Below are 22,507 nucleotides of genomic sequence, written 5' to 3'. Positions count from 1 at the left end.
CATGGGGAGTGGAGCGTCCTGTTCTAGCGGCAGGACACAAGTTGCCACCATATTACAGCATCCTGGAGCRTGTCGGGAAGAAAAGGCTTGGGGTGCTGCCTGCTGTGGGGCAGGGAGTCAGCCCAGCACCTTGAGGCAGCAAGACACCACAACTTTTCCTACTGCGAAATCTTCACTGTACACCAAGTAACCAAAATCTTTCAATAAAATAGGAACATGCTCCAGCACAGCAACTCGTTTGCCTAACTAGCGTATTTGCCCAGTTAATCTCTGGCCAGACACTAAAGCCATTGCACAAAGGCTGTTCCCACCATGCAGCTTCTGCCAGGACATGCTRGGCAGGGCATCAGGTTAAACATGGAGATGGACAACACCATCTCACAGGGTTCTTTTTTACCCTGGTGCTTGGGAGATGTGAACCAAGGAGCAATGAAAGCCAAATTCCCCTTGTCTCGCTCCAGAGAAGTCAGTGCAGGCTCAGAAGGGACAAATGACTCTTTTAGAGCAGCAGAGACATGCAGCCCTGGCTGTTGTGTGCTGTACATACCTTGCAGCAGAGACATATAGAAGRGTAAGAAGAATCCCCCTAAACTTACAATTCTTTCACAGAAGGCAGCCTGGCCCCCTGGTGCTATGGGCACTGACCTGGGGCAGCTGGGCTTTCACTAAAGTCCATGGGTCAGGGAATGAGGGTCAAAGTACAGGATGAAGGATCRCATACGGCATCATTAAACAGGCTGAGGGATGGATTATAATGCAGTCCTAACAGCACCGAGCCGTGCCAGCCCAGCCAGAGCTCAGGAGACACCATGCAGCAAGCACAAAACCATCCTACACTAAGACCAAAGGTCCCGTAYCCGTGTCCAACAGTAGTTGATAATTAAGGAAATTAAGCTCCCAGCTTGTGCCAGTCAATAGTTTATAACTTCCTGAACTGGAAATTGCATCCGGACAGCTGCATTTAGAAGCGACCTGTGAGTACTGCTGCTCTCTACGGCATCCCTGGGCTGGGAGCACCATAGTTTAGTTATGTGCTGTAAAAGAAACACTTCCTTTTCCTTTTCTYACCCTGCTATCTGATCCTTGCAGAGCTTTTGTACAGTTTTCATTTCCTGAGCAGTAGGAATTCACTACTATTACTGAGGCAATACAGTCATGCAGCATTTCTTCGGGCTAAATCTGTTGGGAAGTTTGCTTCCCACGCTCCGCTGCTTGATGGCAGCTCTGGGATGCAGCACGGCTCCCTAGGAAGCAGCAATAGGTATGGGAGCCAGGACCTTTGGAAGAAGGGCTTGCCTGCATGCAGTTTGTTTTGACTTCTTTTGAGGAATAAGTGCAAAAAACTGCAGGTGGAGCATGCACAACCTGTACATTTTCTCTCTTCCACTGAGGCTTGTAGGTTGTTTTCCCAAATATATTGTTTCATTATCAGACAGAAGGGCAGTATTTGCATTCCTCGCCTTAATCCATTTCTTACTGTTGGGTCTTTTGCTGTCTATACAGCAAATGTAATTCTCAAAGACTGCAACAGCAGCAGACACAGCGTGACAAACGTTAAACTCTTTTGGACCAGAAAGCATCGTTTCATTATGGATATTGACAGAGCAGACAAGCCTTGTCCTGATGTAGCCTCCTGGAATTACCACACTAGCATCCTAAATTGTATTTGTCACCCAGGAGCTACATAATTTGCCCATCATAGTCAACAGCAGCCCAGTGAATCCACCCACAAACCGGTGTCAAATGTAGTTGCGTATGGGCAAACACATTGCACAGCCTCGGGCATGCAAGTACTGCTAATACCACTAATACTATCAGAAAGTGCTATGAAATGCAAAAGCAGCCAGAGGTGACCCTTGCTATTTTGACTGCTCCTGCTATCCTTCCTCTGCAGTGGGAAAAGCAACACAGAGCAGGACCTGAAGAGAAATAGCTTGCAGAAAGGAAGGGAGACGCACAGCATCTGAGTGCTCCAAATACACAGGGGACGGTGCACATGCGGTAAAAGCCTGCTGCTCTCAGAAATACACTTCTAATGAGGCCAAACCAAGCATCCTTCCTGACCAAGCCCTACTGACACAGTTGGATTTCCCAGCTTCAGAAGAAACAAGTGTACAACTTACGAAGATGCTCATCCTCTGATCCTGCCACTAACCTCTTGCACCAGCCCTGCCCTCCCTCCCCAGACCAGTTGATTCCTTACTGGAGCCGACAGCGGGATGAGGCAGCTGAGACACCAGCGGTAACAACAGTTGGTGCCTTTGGGAAGGAGCAGCAGAGACCTGCGGTGACAGCAGCACCAGGTGCCCATGCGGCACCGTGGCAGAATGGTTCCCTTCCTGCCACCAGACCCCTGCAGTTGCAGGCGGCAGATGCTTGTGACCCCAGCCCAGCTCATGGACAAACTCTCTGCACTGTTGCTGCATGTTTGCTGTGAGATYCTAAGCATTTGCAAGTGACAGAAATTGCAGGACTGGTCTCAAAGCTGCGGGATCCCTGGTCCTGCTGCAGCAGTTCTCRGGACAGGGCCAACTGCTCCTCCCGGGTGGTGGCTGATCTCATAGGCCAGCAACGTGCAAGTACCATGTAGAAGCAATGGGCACCTGCGGAGTGTCTTGTGGTCACTGCAGAGGAAGTGATCACAGACGGTGAAATCACCATTATGATTTTTTCAAAAAGAACAGCTAGGTATATGTCTTTTTTTTTTTTTTTTTTTTTTTTTTGAAGAGAGATGTATGCGGGTCCAAGGTCTGAATAAAGCCCATAAAAGAAACAAGGAATAATGAATCAGGTTTATCCATGAAGTAAATAGCAGTATTGAGCATTCAGGAAATGCAAGAACAGTCTCATTTGCTCCACGAGAAGTAACAATATCTTCTTTCATGCCATAAAGACTTCATGCTTTCGGTATTTTCGCGGCATGCCAGAAGCTTGCAAAAGAGCTATTTAAGTTTATAGCCATCAAAGAATTAGACTTAAAGTACTGAAACCATTGCTGTGATTGAGGTTTTAGAAGAAAGGCTCTTAGAGAAGCATAGAAACAAACAAAATCCAAATGCAGTCTTGCAAGAAGGGCCACTAGTTTCACATACAACCACATTTGGTCAGTGAAAATCTGAACACTGACAGATTATCAGCTGCACAATTTACCCAGATCTACTTCCAAATAATAATAAATCATAAAACTAGTTACATCAACCAAGAGACACTCTCTAAAACACCCACCAAAAGTCAACATTATAGCTTAAAAAATCCTGCAAAAGCATAGGCAAGGGAAGCTGTGCAATTTTACTTATTTAATTGCTTAAATCAAGCCAAATTCCCATTTAATAACACCCTTATGTACAAAGAGTATGTCACAAATCATATATCAACAAAAATATGCATTTAACACAAAGAGTTTAAACTGGTCCTGTGGCAGATACTCGTTTACATATGGATTGATTTAATTACAGATTTCTCTCCCTCCTTTCAAGACTGCTAAAGCAGCATCAGAACACAATCCCCGAAGCTTTCAAGCTGAGCCGTATTGACTAGCTGTGCTAATTTTTCCTTTGGTCTTGTCTGTAGAGACGTGTAACAATTGTGCTCTTATTGACATAAACAAAGTCAGATGCAAGGGCAATGGCAACACTGACTTTACTTAAGCTGATGATGCACTGCTGGAYGCTGTGAAGTTTGTATCTGTCTTCATAAGCATGAAAGCTGGAAGCAAGCTGGAGGATACTTGGATTTTCAGCCTACGTTAAAGCAGATTTCGGTGTTTGCCGCAGCTGTGAACATAGGGGCTGGGGAATGGATACATATGGTGGAATAAACTTTTAGGTTCCTGCGCTCCCCTATTTTGCAAACCTACAAAAAGCGTCTTCCTAGGCAAGGAGGAGACGCAGGGAAGGCTCATCTGTTTCCATGAAACCCCTTCCCAAGTGTTTTTGCACAGAGACATGCAGCAGCTCTCATTACTCACTGTTACATGGTTGTTTTGTGCCTAAGGCCTGTCAGTGTGGGAAAACTGCCAGAAAAAGAGCGGTCTGAGAGTCTATTTCAGAAAAGGCAACACGAGAGCTCCCTGCTGGATTACTCCAGAGCTGGTTCCCAAACAGTTATTTCTCACCAGTATTTCCAGCTTTCTTGTGTGAGCAAGAATTGAGGGAAAAAATCCTACTTGTTCCGGCTGCTGTGCAGCCTGTGGGCAAACATTGTTTTTTTACGCAGCCACTGCTGCACCCCAGCGGCGATGGGCGCRTGGCGCTTACCTGGACTCCGCGGGAGGCCTGAGACGGCAAAATCCCCATGCAAAACAAGACAGAGGCCCAGATTCGGGACAGCTGGCGACAGGCATCGCCTGAGCAGCGGCCGCTGGCAGTCCCGGCTGCCCGAGGGATGCAGGGCGGACAAGCCGGAGCCGCTGGGATCCTGATCCTGCCCACCCGGCAGGCAAGCCTGGGGTGCCTCCTCCCGCACCCCGCAGCCAGCAAAGCAACCCGCTGGGGACACTAGCCACCAGGCTCGGACCCTGGGAGGTCTGCTCTGAGCCCTGCTGGCACCCAGCAGGATTTCGCTCCCTCGAAGGAGGGATGGGAAGGAGTGGGTGCAGAACGGCCCCTCAGCCGGCTTTTGGGGAGGCCATTCCGGGCCACGTCTGCCTTCCCAGSCTGGGGGAAGGCGAGCGCCCCAAGGGGAAAGGCACCGCGGACGGACGGGCTCTGCGGGCTGCTGTAGTGTCCAGGAATCACCCCGGGAGCTGGCTGCACCGTCAGCCAGCCGCCCTGGAGAGGGGCCYAGAAGCAAAGTGACGGTGATTCAGCCCATTTTCCTTGCCCTGGAAGAAAAATGCAAAAAGCTACCCAGCATGAACCGTGTCAAAAAAGTGGAATGAGGTAAGATACATTAACTTCAAGCTGAGAAATCTCGCAGTGACTCACAGGATCACCGCCTGAGTCCCCGGCCRGGCAGAGAGGGAGGCGGCGCGGGGACGTCTTGCAGGAAGGCAGGCGCGCAACGTGAGCACCGTGACGAGCTGTCTGGCTGCCAGGCTGCAAGCTTCGGTGCGGCGTTGTCTCCTTATCTTCCCGGGTTTGGAAGGTGTCCATCACTGCACCGTTTTGTGGGTGTTTCTGCAAGGCAGATGATACGTAACAGCATGTTTGGAAAGAAGCCCTGAGTGACAGGCGGGGAAGTCTCCCAGCGAGACCCGGCTAAGCCGCCCGGGCTCCAGCCCTGCCTGGGCACGGACAGGCGGTGGACACGCGCTGTCGGCCGCTCTGCCCCGGCTCCGGGGGCGAAGGAGCAAGGGCACGTTGCTGAAAGGGCAGATAGGCTTCGTGGGGGCAGCTGAGGCACCCACAGCGCACTCCTCAGGGGTGCATTTGGGGAAGCAAAGGCAGTACCTGCCCCTCCTGTTTCAGCAGCCCTGCTCCAGACTACATTGCCCACGCCTGGCTCTGCCTCACACCAGCTCATCGCTGACGGGGAGGTCCTGCTTTCCCCACAGACTGACTGGTTTTGCTCAGCACGCAGCATTATAGATGATGCATACAGATTTTACAACTTAAAAGCCATACAATATAAACTGGTGCCCAAGTTTAAGGGTTTGCACCCCTCAGTCACACTAGTTTTGCAAGAAACAGGTCAAACAGTGACGTTTTGATCCTGTTTCTACAGTCCGTGTCTGGACAAACCCAGAAAGACAATCTAGACCACCCGGGGCAGGTGTCAGGCAATTATTTTATGCCCTGCTGGCAAACACACAGGTCAACGAGAGGTGCTTAGAGTTTGCACAGAGCAGACTAGAAAACCCTCTGCCCCGACTAACCGGGCCCTTTCTACGCAGAAATAAATCTCTCACCTCTGTGCTACTCAACGGCCCTCGAATACTGCATGCCCATAACGCAGCGCGGTCCTTGAGTCTGTTGCTGTATCAAGCACCTTTATGATTCACAAGCAAAATTGTGCCCGACTGCTCTTTGCATAAATACAATCAGCAGTTATTGTTGAGACCTTAGGCAAGGGAAAGGACTATTTTGATGCTAATCTTTTATTAAAACGTGGAACTAATCCAGCATCAATAAACAATGCGTAGTAGGTGGAACTATGATAGTATCGTATGTCTAAAATATCTTAGTTATGCGGTAACTTGACTAAACCAGGAACCTTCCTTTAAAATCTTATTTTTCCACCTTTAAAAAAAGGCTCTATGCACTGAAAAGTCCAACTGGAGGATTATCCCAGTTGTCCCTACCCATCGTTTTTCAGTAGCCCTTGTATTATTCTCAGGAGTGATTTGAGGACAGTACCCAGATTGCACACAATGTTCTTCACCCTGGCTAAGCTGTACCTGGTGACTTTTGCAAAACTTCATTTGTCCAGCACACATCTGAGACTTGGCAATATTTAGGTAGTTCATAAGAAGCAATATCTGTCCTCCCTGCCCTCCTGAGAACAGCCAGACCTGACTTTTCTGGATTAGTCCATAGCGCTATACAACACATGCAGAATTGTACCACTACAGGCTCTGGTTTCCAAGACCCTCCCAGAYGTGGCAGCTGCTCTATGGGGCCAGAGCTCGACAGGGTCCATGGAGCTCTGAGGCACCCACAGACTCGCTCTGCAAATGTCGCGTCAAACTGGCTCTCACCTGGCCTCACCTAACGCCACTCCCCAGCACAGATGTCCCCATCCAGGTTAGAAACCCTGCGCAGGGTCTCTTCATAGTCAGCGCAGAGGAGAAGGTGCTTGTAGGATGTGATTTACCTAATCTGTTTTATAATTTAGGGTGGGATGACTCTGCCCTACAAGTTCTTTTTTGTCTCTGTTGACAGTAAAGGGATCTTAGATTAAGATTATATAATTGCCCATTACAATTGTCTATGTCTATATAGACAGATACATGTGGAGAAATGATCAAGAGGAATAAAAGGAGGAAAGTCAAAATAAAGCTTTGTTCCTTGACAGCATGCTTTGGTGGTATCTGCAACAACAAAGTCAGCTGTGACAAGGATATGAGACAGGCAAGCAGCAAAGACAAACAGACTGAATAAAGAATAATAGAAAAATAAAGAAAAGGAAAAAAGCCATTTAAACTCTTTGATAGAAAAATCTTTTGTAGCACAGCACTCGGCTCCTGTGGTGGAGTCTCTGTGCTGAACAGTGACACGGTACATAATGTACAATTGTGCGTATTCAGTGTCAATTTTAAATATAATGACTGCATTTTGGTAATCATGAGAAAATGAACACAGTGTAACAGATGAAGTATGTGCATGCGGGGGTGCCTCTACCCTGCTAATACAGGCACTTGCAGCGATCCAAGCACTGGAAGGCAGTTTGCGATAGCCAGCCAATGCAGGATTATTTTAGACTGTGCTGTTACAGGAGATATACTTTGGATGTTCAGTACATTCAGTTTCCTTCCATCCGCTCAATTTGTTTTTCCATTTGGCAGTGATTTACCTAATATGACGCTTCTCTTCGGTAAATATACAGCATCGCGAGCTAATCTAAGCAATTCATAATGCTGAGCATAGAAACGTTTTATTTTAATGGTGYTGTGTTGGAGGGGGCTGTTACTTTACCCCATCTCAGGTAGAAAGGTAATAAGTAAGAGATGTATGGAGGTGATGTCTGTTAGTATTTATACAGCCCTCTGCCATACATAGCACCTGTCAGACGGAGAGAGAGAGATGGGGCAAATGCAAATTGCTTTGCTCAGACTCAAAGGCAGAGCCTGCAAAGCCTGGCTGGGTCATTTGCATTCCCCTTCGAGGTACCAGGCCTTGCGTGCGTGCACGGAGATGAGTCAGCCCGCTCAGGCCAGAGGTTGCAGTGAGATCATGGGGAGATGCGGGCAGACGGGGGGAGGCACAGTCCCCGGGATCCAGCCGCGCGGGTCCCCGTCCTGCCGGCTCCAGCTGCTGAGCCCAGGCAGGACGCTGGCTCTGCTTTGCTGTAGCGAGCACGCGGGGACTGAGCCCAAATGACGGCTTTCCTTTTGCCCCCCCCTTTGGCAGAGGAGCGGCAAGGGGAGGGCAGGAGCGGGGGGGGGCTGCAGGGCAGGGGCTGGAGCCGGGGAAGGACCGGGGCTCCCTGCAGCATCCGCTGGGCTCGGCCCCCGGGGGAAGGTACCGCTCTGCGGCGCAGGCTGCCTGGGAGGGGAGCTTAACCCCCTCCGAGAAGGGGGGGCACTGGGGCAGGGCTGCAGGGGCAGCGCCAAGGAGCCGGGCTGGTGCTGACAAGCTCAGCTGGGTTCACGGCAGCTCTGTGGGGACCTGGGCCACGCTTCGGGGAATGCCACCTTTGAGCTCGCTCTCGGACGGCCAGCTCGGCTCAGCGAGGTCGGCCAGGTCTGGCTCTGGCCGCCCAAAAGCGACTGCCCGTCGCTGAGCCAAGCTGAGGCCGAGAGAGCAGCGTGGCCCCGGCGCTGCAGCCCAGCCGCTGGCTTCCCACCCCTCAGCCCCCCCTGCAGCTCTGCAGCAAGGAAATCGTGATCTGGATGCTGCGACCACAGCCGAGGTGCTTGCACAGCGATATTGCCAGCGCRGTAACACGCGGCCCTTTAACACTGCGTGCGATACTGAAACAAGGAAAACCTCCTCCTCCTCCCAGCAACCAGCCACCAAGCACCAAAACCACCAGCTTGCTCTAGTTTTATGCTGATATCCTCTAAGCATAACGATACCTGGCAGTTGGAGGAGAGTATCAAAGTCTCAAGGAATCATCAACTAATTGGATTAAAGCCTTGAGACCAAAGCATACTGTATTTTAAACCAGACCTTATGGAAAGACAGGGTCCTCTCACAAAGAGCAGAACAAAGTGCAGCCAGGATTTTACCCTTCCTAGGAACTCTCCTCTTCCAGCTACTGGCTCATGGTTTGCCTTCATTTGTATCAAAGCGACATGGTCATTTAGAAACAAATCTGCCCAAGAGAAAAAAAAAAGTGTAAGGGACATTATTACTGTCAACAGCTTAGAAAAAGGCTGGCACAGCAACCTGCTTTCTGAGCAAAGGTGCTAATGGCTTTGGCAGGTTTGACTCTCTTTCCCCTCCTTATTTCAGCCCTGGCTAACGAGGCTGCAGGAGGCAGGACGAGTCAGTCCTCAAACACCAGCCTTCAAGGCTCGCTACTTCTACAGCACGTTCTCTATCCCCCGTAACAGCAGACAACAGAGCAGGGCAGTGTCTGCTGCTCTCCAGGCCGCACAGAGATGACGCAAGCAGAGCCAGCCTTTTGGGAAGTCATGTAAAGGACCTGGCACGATTTGATTGCCATTTTCCTGGTTGCATTTGGGCATAGGAGCTCACCTTCCTAGGGATGAGAAGCTGTCAATTTACAAATGAAGATAAAAGCTGCTGTGTTAAAATTACAAGCTCCTTGCTACCCTTGCTGTGGCTCTCTGTGCTGGGAGGAAGGATGCCACGAGTTCAGCGTTCTCTTCCGACAACTGCTTTCTCCTCACACACACCCCAACAATGCTGAGAACTTCCTGCATGAACCACTTTTGACATTATTTTTCCTCTATAAATTGGAAGTTGCTTGGATTCCTGTTTCTGGACCTTTCCATATTGCATAGGGTGCAGAACACTTTCCACCTCGTGCAYCTTTAGTTCAGACAGCCACAAACTCACCGGTGCTGCCGCGCTCCAGCCGCATCCCACCCTTCCTGCGATGCTCCGAGATGCTTTAGCAGCTCCCCGCAGCAGGAGGAGCAGGGCTGTCCTGCTTGGCAGCAGGGAGGGTTAGAAGGCTGCAAGACGGTCCGAAATGCCCGCGAGGAGCAAGTGTTTAACAAAGGCCRTGTGCTGCAGGAGGTGTCTCCAGAACAGTGCTTTTTAGCCTGCCATCGGGGGCAGGTTATTTGACACTTGAACAAAACTGAGAGCAATAGGAAGTCAGGTTCCCTTCTTTGAAYGGGAGGAATGGGACATCAGTTCCTGGGTGAGGGCCACGGCTATGACCTCCTCCCCAGGCTGACAGCGGCGTCAGCATCGCTGCCAGCTCGCGGTCCCCTTCGCTGAGGACAGCCAGCCCTCTCGCGGTGGCTCCGGAGACAGCCCAGCTCCCCAGGAAGCGCCGCTGCCTCCGGCCTCAGCGCGCACGGGAGCATCTGCGTTTCTTCCACGTGCTCGTCCAAAATTAGCAGCAACATAAATGCCCATATATTGTCATGTCTCAGTCACATTTCTGCGATATTTCAGCACTAGACTGACTTCAACTAGAACACTAGAGGCTGACGGGGGGGCGGGGGGAAGGCAATAAATGTAAAGAACAGACCATATAATCTGCAGCCCAGCACAGCCCACAAAGACCATGACYGAGTTACCCAGTAGCATTCCTGCCTTTATTTTTTTAACCTTTACATTTTACTTTAATAGCGAAAAAAAATCTCTCCTGTTCATCCCTGCAGTAAGAAACTATTTTTAACACTGCTGACGAATAACTTGCAAATGGGGTGGGGTAGCCAAGCCAGTTATGCAGCTCCCAGCCACCCACAAAGTTTATCTGACCATCAGAGCAAAAGCAGGAATGTGGCCATCCACTCGGAGAAGGAAGAGAGCCTGCCTGCAACTACGAAACAAGCACGAGAAAACGTCTACTTCTGGGTCCTGGGACAAGTATGGTTTAAAACACACAGTTACTGTAGCTTTTTAAAAATCCCCAGACTCCTCACAAGATATGCATGTCAAACATTTGTAAGAGACATATTTTTCTCCCTATTAATCTCTGAACAGGGCTCACAGAGCAAGTTGTTTGAATCTCAGCTGCCCATCAGGAGAAAAAAAAAAAAAGAGAGAGAGAGAGAGAGAGAGAAAAGCCATCAGTGCAAAGAAATTATTTTTGGACTAAAGCAGCATCCTCTGAGCTTTAGAGCCTCCACTCAAATGAAGACAAATAGTTGTTTTCTGCAGGGTGAGAAAATTGCTCAGTAAATGACCAGACTATAACGCCCAGGCCCCGCTCTCCTTCCCGTGCTTTCGAGTGGGTCTGCAGGGGCTGCGCTGGCGTTCAGGGCAGTCGGAAGTTGTTGAGGGACAGGGAAACGGGCACGGACCGCGCGTTGGTTCTCGTCACCACAGCGATTGCTGCACTCAAAGTGGCAACCGAAAATAGACGTGGGAAGTACCAGATGGCGGCTGCTGAATGCAGCGCGCTGTTTGCCAAGTCCCCTCGAGCACAAGARCACATGTGCTGAATGGGAACGAAGATGCATCAGAGTATCATGGCAGGATGGCAGCGTCAGGGACGCAGCGCAAAACTGAGCGGAAAAGCCAGAAACACCTGGCTCGGGATGAACAATATTGTCGAGGAAAGAAATATAAACCTGCCTGATCCAGGGAACTGCTGCAAAGCGTTCAAACCCCTAGCCATGCTAAATCATTAAAGGCAAACCCGCGCTGATGGGTTCACTGTGCTTATTGCAGAAGAAAGGTGATACGGCTACAAACGCGGCACCAGTCGAGGGCTCTGACAGGCACTCGCTTGCGCATCTCGCTGCAGGGGCGTACGACGAAGCACCCGAGCGATCCTGCCTCTTTCCCCCAGCCCTCCGCCCCAAGGTCCCTGCTCTAGGAGCCAGGGGAAGAGCACAGCTCCCTCGTGGCGCCTGCCCGGGCGCACGCTCCCTTCTGCCRGGTCTGCTACCCGGCATGACGACAAGGACAGGACGCTGCCAAACCTTGCAGCAACAGCTGCAATGTCCCCATGTCGAGGCAGAATCACCGGTGCCATGTGTCCTTTAAATAAGAGGCACACATTTATATCTCACCTTGAATGCTTCCAGCTGTGACACGCACAGGACCGAGTTGTTCCAGGGAACATTATATTTTTAAAGTATTTAACTATACTGTTATTTTTCAGACCTTAACGGTAAATCATTTAAGCATTTTATATTGTGAGAGATGTGAGAGATGGCAGAGGGAGAAAAAATAAATTTATACTACGTTAAAGCAGTAACTTCACTGGAATTACAACACAAGCTATTAAGACTGATGTACAATGTACAGCATGGAAATCTGTGCTTCAGCTCATAGAGGAAATCAGACTATTACCACATAGCCTTAAAAAATAAAATAAAAAAAAAAATCAGGGAATGAAGAGATTTGTGAATGCAGTAACAAAGGAAAACTAATTGGAAAGGCAAGCCTGAAGTTACAAGAGAAGAAATGCAATTTTGAGGAAATACTAAAAGCGAGATGAGTGATTTTTCAGTCCTTGTCCACAAGGAGGAAGGATGCTAGTCGACATTTTATCAGCCTAGTTAAAGTGGTTACCCTGCATGTGATCTCAGATGTGTCGGTCTAACTTGTGTACTTAGTGGAGCAAGTTCCTCTGATACAAACTGGGATTATTTATCAGAGTGCCACAAACATGTAAAGTCAGATTAGTTATAAAAATCACACTTAAAGTGCTATGATTGGGGTAAACCAGTGTAGACAGCTGATGTAAACAGGGCCCTGAGCACTTACATCAGCTATGGATTCATCCTATAAACCATAAGCTGTAGATTTCAGGGATCAAATTTCCTTAAACAACTGCACAGAGTTGCCACACAAAACTAAGAGTGCTCCTGTATATTAAATGAATATATAGCTAATGAAGGAGGTTAAAATAAAACCAAATCCTTTTTTATCCTTAGGATTTACTATAAAGGCAGTATAAAGCAGTATTCCTCTTACTGCATGATTACGTAGGCAAACCTAAATACCATTCACATGTTTTACTCACAGTAACTTCAGCAAACATATTTGCCAAGGGTGAGTGGTGACGTGAAGGGGAAGATCTGAAACCACACAATCAATGTACAGTTTATAGCTGCCACTTTTGCTGGACAGAGGAGCATTGAGAAGACTACTTCATTCACTTGTTCTGAGACTCAGCTACTATGAACAAAGCGATTATTGCTTGTTCAGGTGGCCAAGCTCTCCAAGTTCAATTATTTAAAATTCAACCACATACGGTTTATTTAGAAAGAGAACCTTATATCTGCAGAGAGGCTGGAAAAATGGACCATTCCCAGCTCTAGCTTTTTGCTCATAGCAGTATTTTTCTCGTGTCCAGTGAGGACCCCAATTTCTTCCCAGATCTAGTGTTAATTCACTGTAATTTCTAGAAGATGATTATGAGAGGCCAAAACAGGGCCTTAAGGCATATGCATTTCTGAAGAATGCCCCTGTGAATTGCAAATATGGTTACAAATTACTGTACTTCCAAAATATGAATATGATAATGTGTTTTTCTGGTCTGTGGTTGCCTTGAAGTCTCTTGCAAGCAGAGTCATTGTCTTAGGCTATTTTAAACAACAACATGGAGCTGTCAAATCAGGATATGAAGCTGTAGCACTGAATTTGTGCCAAATGCACAATTTGCCTCTGCAATAGAGTTGTGTTTCTTACCAAAAGATGGTAAATGAACAAGCACAGAAAGATTAAGAAGTGCTAAGAGTCCTTTCAGGGAGGACTAAGTGAAAATCCTTCAGTAGATGGTGCATCTTCATACCAAATATACTCTGTCAGGTTTAATGCAACTATGAGGAATTATTTACTGAATAGAGGAAGATTATTTTCATTCCTAAAATAGTGAATAGTAGACACATTCTTCCAACTGAGAGAAAAAGCACAGAATAGCTGCAGTCCATTTCTTCTTGATTCACAGTTGCAAATGATCAAAGTTCACAGGAAGAGCTCTCTCTTTAGGAATAAAGTAGAAACATCCAGTTGCTAAAAGTACAAATCTCGTCTTCTGTCTTGAGTCTGTATACCTGAAAGATACAGCAGTATCAGGACTGTCAAACAGCATATTCTATGCAATCTCTTTAAGATGTTGTGCAAACAGAATTGCACCTTTTGGTCTTCTCTGATGCAACAAGGCCCTAACCAGAATAACCAGAATGACCCATCCAGTCTCCCCAAAATATCGCACACCAAAGAACCAATGTCAGTGTAACAAACACTGGATACAGCCTCAAGAGACAAATAAAAATAATGGAAGCCTGAATGCTCCAGGAATAATTTCTTAAAAGAACAACTCTAACGGTGTGGTGGATTTGTCAGGGAAAAGTGGAGTAACGCTAGACCAAACAGGGAGCTCAGCCTTTAGATGGACACTTCAGAAAAAGTGAGGGGTGTCATAATGTGGCTGCAAAGCCATGAACTCTACCAAACACACACCTGACCACTCCTGGGGACATGTGACAAACACAGAACCTGCAGAAAGATGTAGCAGTACATTAGGATTTCATTGGCAGTGGAGCCAACAAGTTTCTTTAGTTAAGATTACAATAAAATCTGCCATCCTGCATTTGGTATCTCTCTGGGATCTGAAACTCAGACAGACAGTGCAAAATAGGCACATTGTGAAGTGGTAGGCAGTGGCACCACTACAGAAACTAAGACAGAATGAGTTAGAAAATATATCTCATTTTAATAGAATGTTTTCTCTCTTCCCTGTAAATATAAATACAGGAGGCAATGTGTATGCCCACGGGAAAAGCAAGCTTTTGAAATACAGTCCCAAAGCAAGCAAGAAAGATTTAATTCTGTACAGGAAAGGCAGCTATCCTTTACAGCTGAGACTTAATTTGTCCAAACCTGCTAGTTCCATAACTCACCTGCGGTGGCATGGCTTGCACTGGGATTTTCTGAGCCTTGGTAAGAGCTTGCTTTCCTCTCTTAAAAAATAAAATACTGGAGATGAGCAGAGATTCAACATAGAGCTAAAATCAGACAGTAGTTCCTAAAGAAACCTTGTGCTTTTGCAGCCCAGCCTATAGCACAGGTGCTGGGGAGCTCTGTGCTGTCTGGCATGGCAGTATATGCTTCCGTAAGTATAAATATCAGCTGTTCTTAAACATGACACAGCGCAATGGGAAGTATATTTAACAGTTACAGGCAAGAAACAGGGACTCCAACAGCCAGACTAGATGCATACATCCTAGGGATTTGCCGAAGGCTCCCTGTGAACATGGGCCAGTCGCTTATCTATTCTTCTTGGGTTGCCTGATAAGCACATGTACAGCGTTACACATGTAGTGTTATGAAGCTCTTCAGATATTCAGAAGGGCCTTGTAAATATCCTGAAAGAAAAGATTTTATGCAGAGATGGTTGAGGAACGCCAAACTTTGTTTTCTTTCTTTAAAGTTTTTTGCACTCAACTTCTTCCTGAAATTTTGAATAAAAGTCCACTGCTATTCGTACTGTTTCCCTTTACTTGATTCCAAGACTGGTTTTATGAAATACCTCCTTTCTGGGAGGAGTCAGTTCCAGGGCTCCCAAGCCTGATAGGCTCCCGTTGTCTCGCCTGGGGTAAGASGGCACTTAACCTTTCTAATCAAATCCTAGAATTCCAGATGGTGTCCTTAAAGTAATCAGACTGTCATTTAATAACTGGAAACAGTTGAGGGTGCATAGCTGTGCAACACACACACTCTCAGCTAAATCCATCTACCACAAGCAGAAAAAAATATATTCCAGCTGAAGATGCGCTCTCCCCTTTCCATGCATGGGCACAGACAGGCACTGGAAACTATAGTAGGGGTAGGTTAGCAACATATCTACTGTTGGGCTCCTCGTAACAACATAGCTTCAGTATAGCCTTACAAGGGAAACTATGGGTAAAAACGCATGTAGATATTTTAGCCCATATTCTGCCAAATTCCTACTAAGGCAGATTAGAAACTGGGTGACCAGTAGGTATTTCACAGCTGGTTATTTTTCAGAACTCAAGACTCAGGATTGCTTCTTCACACACCTTGTCCTTTTTATCTAGAAGCACCAGTTAGGACGTGCTATATTTTTCCAGCAGACTCCCTAAACAATTTCACAACCCTTTTTCTTGGAGACCATTGCCAAGTTGATTATCTGGGTAACACCCAAAAACAGCAATGCAGGCATCCCCTAAAAGTGCACCAGGGCTCTGGCCTGGAAGCCTGATCCCAGAGAACTTCCCCAGTGCAGAAATTACTCGTAAAGGAGCAGTTTTATCCACTGGTCCTAGCTGCTTCAGAGATGTAAGCTCTTGGGAACTAGACTTCAGTCCAGTAGCACATGTCAGTACTGGAATATTTTGGTGGGAAAACTGACTCAATGCAGTCACCAGCCATCTCTTTTCTATGTGCTGGCAGCACCTACCATTGTGATGCCAAGTAATTGTTAAAAAATAAACAAAAATCATCAGAACTCCTGTAAGAATTGCATTATTCCTGGCAAGTCTGCCGCATAGAGCAATCACAGTGTTGGACACACAGGGCAGCGACACTTCATGGAATGCAGCAATTAGCTGGGAGACGAGGCAAGGCTTGATAAAGGGTGCAGTTTCATGTCTGGTACTCCGAGTATTATTAATGCCCTACAGAATAAGTTAGGTTGCTCAGGTCCCTTACCTGGATGCCCCTTTCTAGCCACAATTTGGAAGCATTCAGTGTACACAGTGCCATCATAACTGCTGCTGAAAGGAGCTACGTACAAGCTATAAATTCTGTCAGCACTGAATAATTTTATATTTGCTTAAAATAGCTCCATAATGTAAGCCAGAAAAGAAAGAATTGTACAAACTGGCAATGCATGTTTTTTTCTTAAGCTATACTATATAGCCAATGAATTCCAAGTACCACAGTACAAGCATTGATCATCTACTGAAAAAAAAACTTTCTATGAGCTAGGCTGAAGATGACACTGTTTTTAACACCTTCAGAACACACAGTATTATTTTGTCCCTTTACATAAGATGTCATCAAAGAATAAAGTGATAGTAAATATTTCCTTACCTCCCCCAGGAGTTAAACTTTGACTTATATTTTGTAACCTAGCAGGTCCAGTAACACAAGCAGAACTAGAGTGTTGCTTCATGGCACATTCCTGCATGGATGTTAGGCACCTTTCCTGTTGCAGAAGACCAAGAAGAGAACCATATTTCCTGTCAGAGATCGGTTCATCTGCCACATGCAGGTCAGGCAAGGCATGATGATACACCGAGCTGGAAAGACTGGGAGAACCAATTGAAGGGAAGGGCCATAAATCCGCAGATTGAGTTGGATGACTCCGCAGAGCTGATGGCTGATATTGGTCTGCCATACCAGCAGCAGAAAAATTCAGACCAGAATTTGACATGCTTGTAGCAGACGGTGACGAGTATGGTTTGGAGCAATGTGAAGAGAAATTCCAYTGATGGGGAGACGTGCTATCTAGTTTAAAAAAAGAAAGAGAAAAGCATTTGAAGTCCCATTAATTCTTACTTTTTTCCAACGCAAATTCCAATGGACTTCTAAGGGAAATCTACAAGACTGCATATTCATTTGAAAGTGTGTATTCACTTTAGCACTGTTTATCTTAAAAAAACAACAACAAATCCATACTAAAAGCAGACTAAATCACCACTATCAATACTTTCAAATAAATTACATTTTTTCTTACAGGCCGCTGACATAGGCAGAGTTTTAATAATCGCAAGCTTAGACAAATATCTTCTTGCAAAGATGACAAAAATACTGAAGTCATAATGCACTTAATGCATCTGAGAGTGATAGAGGCTCTTGGCTGGAAAATGAGAGCCTGGCCCTGCTGGCAGGCCCATGCAGGGATTTGGGAAGCACCCCAGCAAACATCATGATTTATCCAGGAAGTCCCAGCTATATAACCCAGGGCTTTGCAAGCATGATTTTGTTGCTTGCTGTTCACACAGTTTCAAACTCTGTTCTTCAGCAAGGCTGCACAGGTGTACATGAGAAAATGCAGCACACTGTCTTAAATTCCTCAGTGAAATCTAGTAACTCCCATTCTGACACAATCCTCCCTCAGAAAGCAGCTCACCGTTCTTCAGGACAACAGCCTCGCTCTTGTGCTTCATGCTCAGATCTTGGGGGTTTTTGGCATTGCTTAGAGCTCTAGAAAAATGTTCATCCACCACACTGTTAATATCCCCTTGGAAATATGTAAACACAACACTTTGAGACCCCCATTCCGTTTTCACAGGTTCTTTGCTTTTACATGGCTTTGGAGAGAGCTTCCTTGTTTCTTCCATTTTCAATAACCACCAGCCCCTGCCAAAAAAAACAAACTCATAAGAGAAGTGCTGTTCAACTTCAATTGCATAGTGGTGAGCCTATCTTCTTCCTGAAACTGGCAGGACCAGAAGAACTGTTATTAGTAAGATTAGATTCTTCATCTGTGTTTTACTTCTTCCACTCACCTTTTCTTTAAAGATTTCCCTATTACATACTTCTAATATGAAATAAGTATAAAACAAAATGAAAAACCTTTCAATTTAACCCATGCAAAACACTATCTTTTGCTAGTTAGCTGCAAGTTTGATATCATTGTACCATGTGCAGCATTAGTAAAGGATACTGCATCTTCAAAGCAGCGAATGACTCAGAGATGCTGGGGTCGTGATGGGTATCCACCTTGCACAAGTTACCTGTCAAAGCCATAGCATGGGCTCTATTGAAGAATAAATTGGGCACATCTGTCCACCAGCTGCCATTTCTTACCCCTACCTTCCTCCATCTTTGTAACCCTGGGCTTAGGACCTGGTACTGTACAAAACCTGCCCTCAGGATGAAACTGTGCAAAAAGAACTAAGGCACTTAGACAGCTAACATGGGCAACACAGAGGTAGTGTTATTAGCTCTGGATAAAGTTCAGGGTGAACTTATCAAAATACATTGTCTAATTCTGGCTTCTGTGTTGTTGAAAAAATATTGACAAAGTGAAAAAAGCTTAAAGGAGAAAAAAGAATAACTGGAGCTAAAAATAACCCTTCTATTGTAATGAAAGAATGAATAAACTTTGGACAAGGGAAAGTCTGAAGTACCTTGATCACTGTTAACACACACCTCCACAAGGAAAAGACTTCTGAGAGTAGTTAGCTGCTTCACCTATTAGAAAGAAAAAGATATTCCAAGATTAAATCACTGGAAATTCAAACTATGGCAAATTCAGGTAAATAAAAAGGCTTAAAAAAAAAAAAAAAAAAAAAAAGGACTTACCTGGGAACATGATGTGCTTGTCAGTCAGTTAAAACTTTGGTAGCAAGACTGCTAAAACATATGCTGTAGCTCAACCAGAAGTTATGGGTTTGAGGCAGGAATTACTCTAAAGTAGTCTGCTGTGCAGGAAAGTCAGTAGAAGACAGTAAGACTTTTTGTTCTCCTTAAAATCTCCGCTGCCAGGTTTGGTTAAGAGTAGGACAAGGAACATTAGTGCTTGCACTGGAGAAGCATCCTTTTTATGCATTCGTGCCGTTTCTGGCTGCAGGGATGCTAGTTCTGCAACCAGACCTCGTATGTTCTACCTTAACCAAAATCACCTTTAGCAATGCTCATGCTATGAGTGCCTGCTGTTTCTACTCAGCTGTTCAGTGCCACTGTCAGTGCACCACATAGTGCAACTGATTTACCTTGGTAATCAAAAGAAAGCTGTTATTTTTCCTGGACTAGGAAAGCCTTTGGTCTATGGCCAGTTTTATCATGCAAAGCCTAATGAGTCATTAGGCTTGTATTTCAACCCATCCAACCCTGTGATGGACAGAGATGCTTAACCCATTCCCCTGTATTTCTCAGGTTTTTTTGTTGTTTGTTTTTTTAATCATAAAACCCCTACCCTCAGGCACTTCCCAATAAACATTACACTCATGTTTGCCTCTGAAGGGTTTTTTGAAGCATCTGCAAAGGTTGCCTCCAGATTGTCTCTCAGTGTTTCTTAAGCATGAAAAGAGTGTTCAGGCTGCAAATTCAAATATTCAGATGTTAGGAAATAGGAGGATTAGGGTTATCGAACCACAGTCCATCCACCTTTTCATGACTAAGCTTTATGATCCAATCCTTGATTATATCATTTACTTCTACTCACTGAACCCCCAAAGCTGGGTTAGAGTCTCTCTTCCCTTCTTCCTCTTTTTTCCCCTACTGTCCACCATCCAGTCATCTAAACTCACACTTCCCCATCTCCTGCAATCCTTCCATCTACAAACTTCTCATCCGCTTTTATCATTTACTTCCATCCATATACTCTACTTCCCCCACATACTGTGTTCAATTCTAATCCCCTCTCATCAACAACCGATTCATGTTCAGACTCCAGAGTTCCTCAGTCCCCATCTTAGACTTTATTGCTTTGCCCGTCCTGCATCCTTTTCCCAGTTACAACCTCCTGTCCATCTGAACACAGTGGTGGATGGGACACATGCTAGCTGGTCACCAGTTAGGAAAAGGGAGGGGCTGCTTTGCAACAGTCTTCTGTTTGGGAAGATAGTCTTTCAGAACTGCTACAGTGCCTGAACTTTCACAAAAGCAGCAAAATTAAGCAGAAAACCTTGCTCACGATTTACAAGTACCTTCCAAAGGATATGGGAAGAGTGGGAACTAACACATCCCAGCCAAACAACTGGAAGAACTTTAAGCACAGAAACAGACATGATTTTTTTCCCCCGCAGTCTTGTTTTAGAAAGCAATACACTGTTTACGTTGGGAAACTTTTTGATTGCTCAGTTGGAAGCAGACGCTTGCCATGGAAAATTCCAACCCGAGTGCTGACAACTTTGCCAGACTTTCACCAACCATATGGTGAGAATGGAAAACATCAGGTGATCTCAACAGAAAGCAGCGAAACAGCTCTGACACTGCTTCACCACTGCAAATCAATATACAGTTAAAAAGCATTAGCTCTGGCCCAAAGGACCATTTCTCTTGTTCCTCACTCATTGCAAGCCAGCCACTATGTCTTTATATCACTTTATTAAAGTGCTTAACTTGCTCAACATTAATGGTAAGCTCCTTTACCACTGTTCATTGGTGTGTATTAGTTGTTACACTCCTCTCCTTATGCGAGTTGTGACAACTGTATAGTGGCAATGCTAGAAAAATAATGCATTCTAAAGCAAGAATGGTGATTTATCTATTCATTCCAGCTTTTTAAAAACCTCTTGTGCCTTCCAACAAGTAGTTATAAGATAGCTGGATATAACCTAGGTTATATCTCAGTTCTCTCAGGTGAACCACATGCCAATCAATGTCACAGGAGTCAGGACGTAGATTTGGAACACTGTAGTTTTCATTACCTGAACTTCCCATTTTCCAGCAGGAAGTCTACAAAAAAAGGCAGAAGTCCTACCAGTTTGTGCCTGCTACAAACTGTTGCCAAAATATATTTAGAAGTGGAACAGTTCACGATGAAACACTCAGCTACCCTTAAATTACTCTCAGAATAGGGCAATTATGGCAGAATAGCACAAGTTAAGTGTCTTTCAGTGGGCAAGAACGCATGGTCAACACAGGCTTAAGAGACATGGTGGTCAACTGCTCACCATGAAGGATAACTCTGTATTTTTCACACGTCCAACCCTTCTTCTATTAAAAAAAGTCCCCTTTCCAAAGTATTATGCAGAACTCCACGGGTAGACCTTCCCCTTCATTAAGTATCTTTCAGATAAGGGAGTATTTGAGAAAGTCACTGAACACACTTTGAATTTCTCATTGAATTCTCTTACCTTAACTCACTGTCAAGAGCTGTGTCACACTGGTAATATCTTCCACATGCTGGATGGTCATTACTGTGTCCAGCAGTTTGCGATCCTTCCCCTGGATGGATATACGCACTCTGCAGTGACTACAGGAAGAGACGAGCAACGTTCATGAACTCCCTACATGCTTTCTAGCCTCTAGCTGTGACTGAACTAGGCGTTTCCTTCAGCCTAGCTACTAAGAATGCATGAAATGCACTCCAACAAGTCAACCAGGTTGGGAGGTTTCAGGAATGAGGAAAATAAGATTTTAAGTAGGGTTTTTTTATGACAATGTGTACACAATCAAGGAGACAATGTCTGGACTTCAGAGGAGCTTACCATAAAATGATAAACAAATTATGCCAAAGAACCAAAACAGTAACTTAGCCAAGGTCAAAAAGAACTTTTCTATGGCAAGTTATATTATATTCAGCATTAAGTGAGTAACTACAAATGCCTGTAAGAGGGAAAAGGTCATCTGCCTCCATCCCAGATAAACTGGATAACCTACTCTGTCTCTTCTTTTCTACATCTGTTGTAATGACTACAGACATCTTCAGAGAAGGGGGAAAAAAAAAATTCTCTTGTTCTATACAGGCTGTAGCAAGAAACACTTTGTTTTGTTTTGTTTTTCTGGTTAAGTTTACCAAAATGCAATTGTAGTCATTCCAGAAACACCAAATCAGTCAGATTCACCAGTTTCAGCTGGAAAATACACTGGTGAACTAGATTCACCAAACTGGCAGTGACTTTTTCTTACATCTCTTATTCAGCAGCTTAAGAGTTTGTTTACTCACACAGTCAAAAAGCAGAAGAGCACAATTCAATTCCCTCTGCCTAAATATGTATGAATCTGTTCTCTGTCACTTCCCAGAAAAGCAACTTAACTACCAGGCTATAAGATTTTCCAGGAGAGTGCTCAGTCTTTTATTGACACATAATGAATATTCTTTGTATAAATAAATTTTGAGTGATGGACTGGAATCTGCAAGGCAAGTGTCATAAACATCAGAT

The 22,507-nt window shown here is 45.5% G+C and overlaps 1 protein-coding gene across 3 annotated transcripts; it reads right to left on the bottom strand.

Annotated features, from left to right (window-relative positions):
• Window positions 1–11,338: 11,338 nt before the first annotated feature.
• On the bottom strand, window positions 11,339–22,464 carry VGLL1 (vestigial like family member 1). Of its 3 annotated transcripts, none has more exons than XM_026082737.1 (8): window positions 22,291–22,464; window positions 21,479–21,597; window positions 18,981–19,156; window positions 18,806–18,869; window positions 17,803–18,032; window positions 16,761–17,177; window positions 14,606–14,665; window positions 11,339–13,756 (listed from the first exon to the last, which is right to left on the bottom strand). In XM_026082737.1, the coding sequence occupies exons 5-8, from the start codon at window positions 18,011–18,013 to the stop codon at window positions 13,716–13,718; spliced, it is 729 nt and encodes a 242-aa protein (XP_025938522.1). In that variant the 5' UTR covers window positions 18,014–18,032; window positions 18,806–18,869; window positions 18,981–19,156; window positions 21,479–21,597; window positions 22,291–22,464; the 3' UTR covers window positions 11,339–13,715. The 3 variants fall into 3 exon arrangements, with proteins under 3 accessions (XP_025938522.1, XP_025938524.1, XP_025938523.1); XM_026082739.1 differs by having other exon boundaries at window positions 18,981–19,099; XM_026082738.1 differs by having other exon boundaries at window positions 18,981–19,096.
• Between the last annotated feature and the right edge of the window lie 43 nt (window positions 22,465–22,507).

Source organism: Apteryx rowi, unplaced genomic scaffold (assembly GCF_003343035.1).
Source record: "Apteryx rowi isolate R43461 unplaced genomic scaffold, aptRow1 scaffold_59, whole genome shotgun sequence".
NCBI classification, from domain to species: Eukaryota; Metazoa; Chordata; class Aves; order Apterygiformes; family Apterygidae; genus Apteryx; species Apteryx rowi.
The sequence above is the reverse complement of the archived record's forward strand: the minus strand, read 5'-3'. Positions and strand labels throughout refer to the sequence as shown.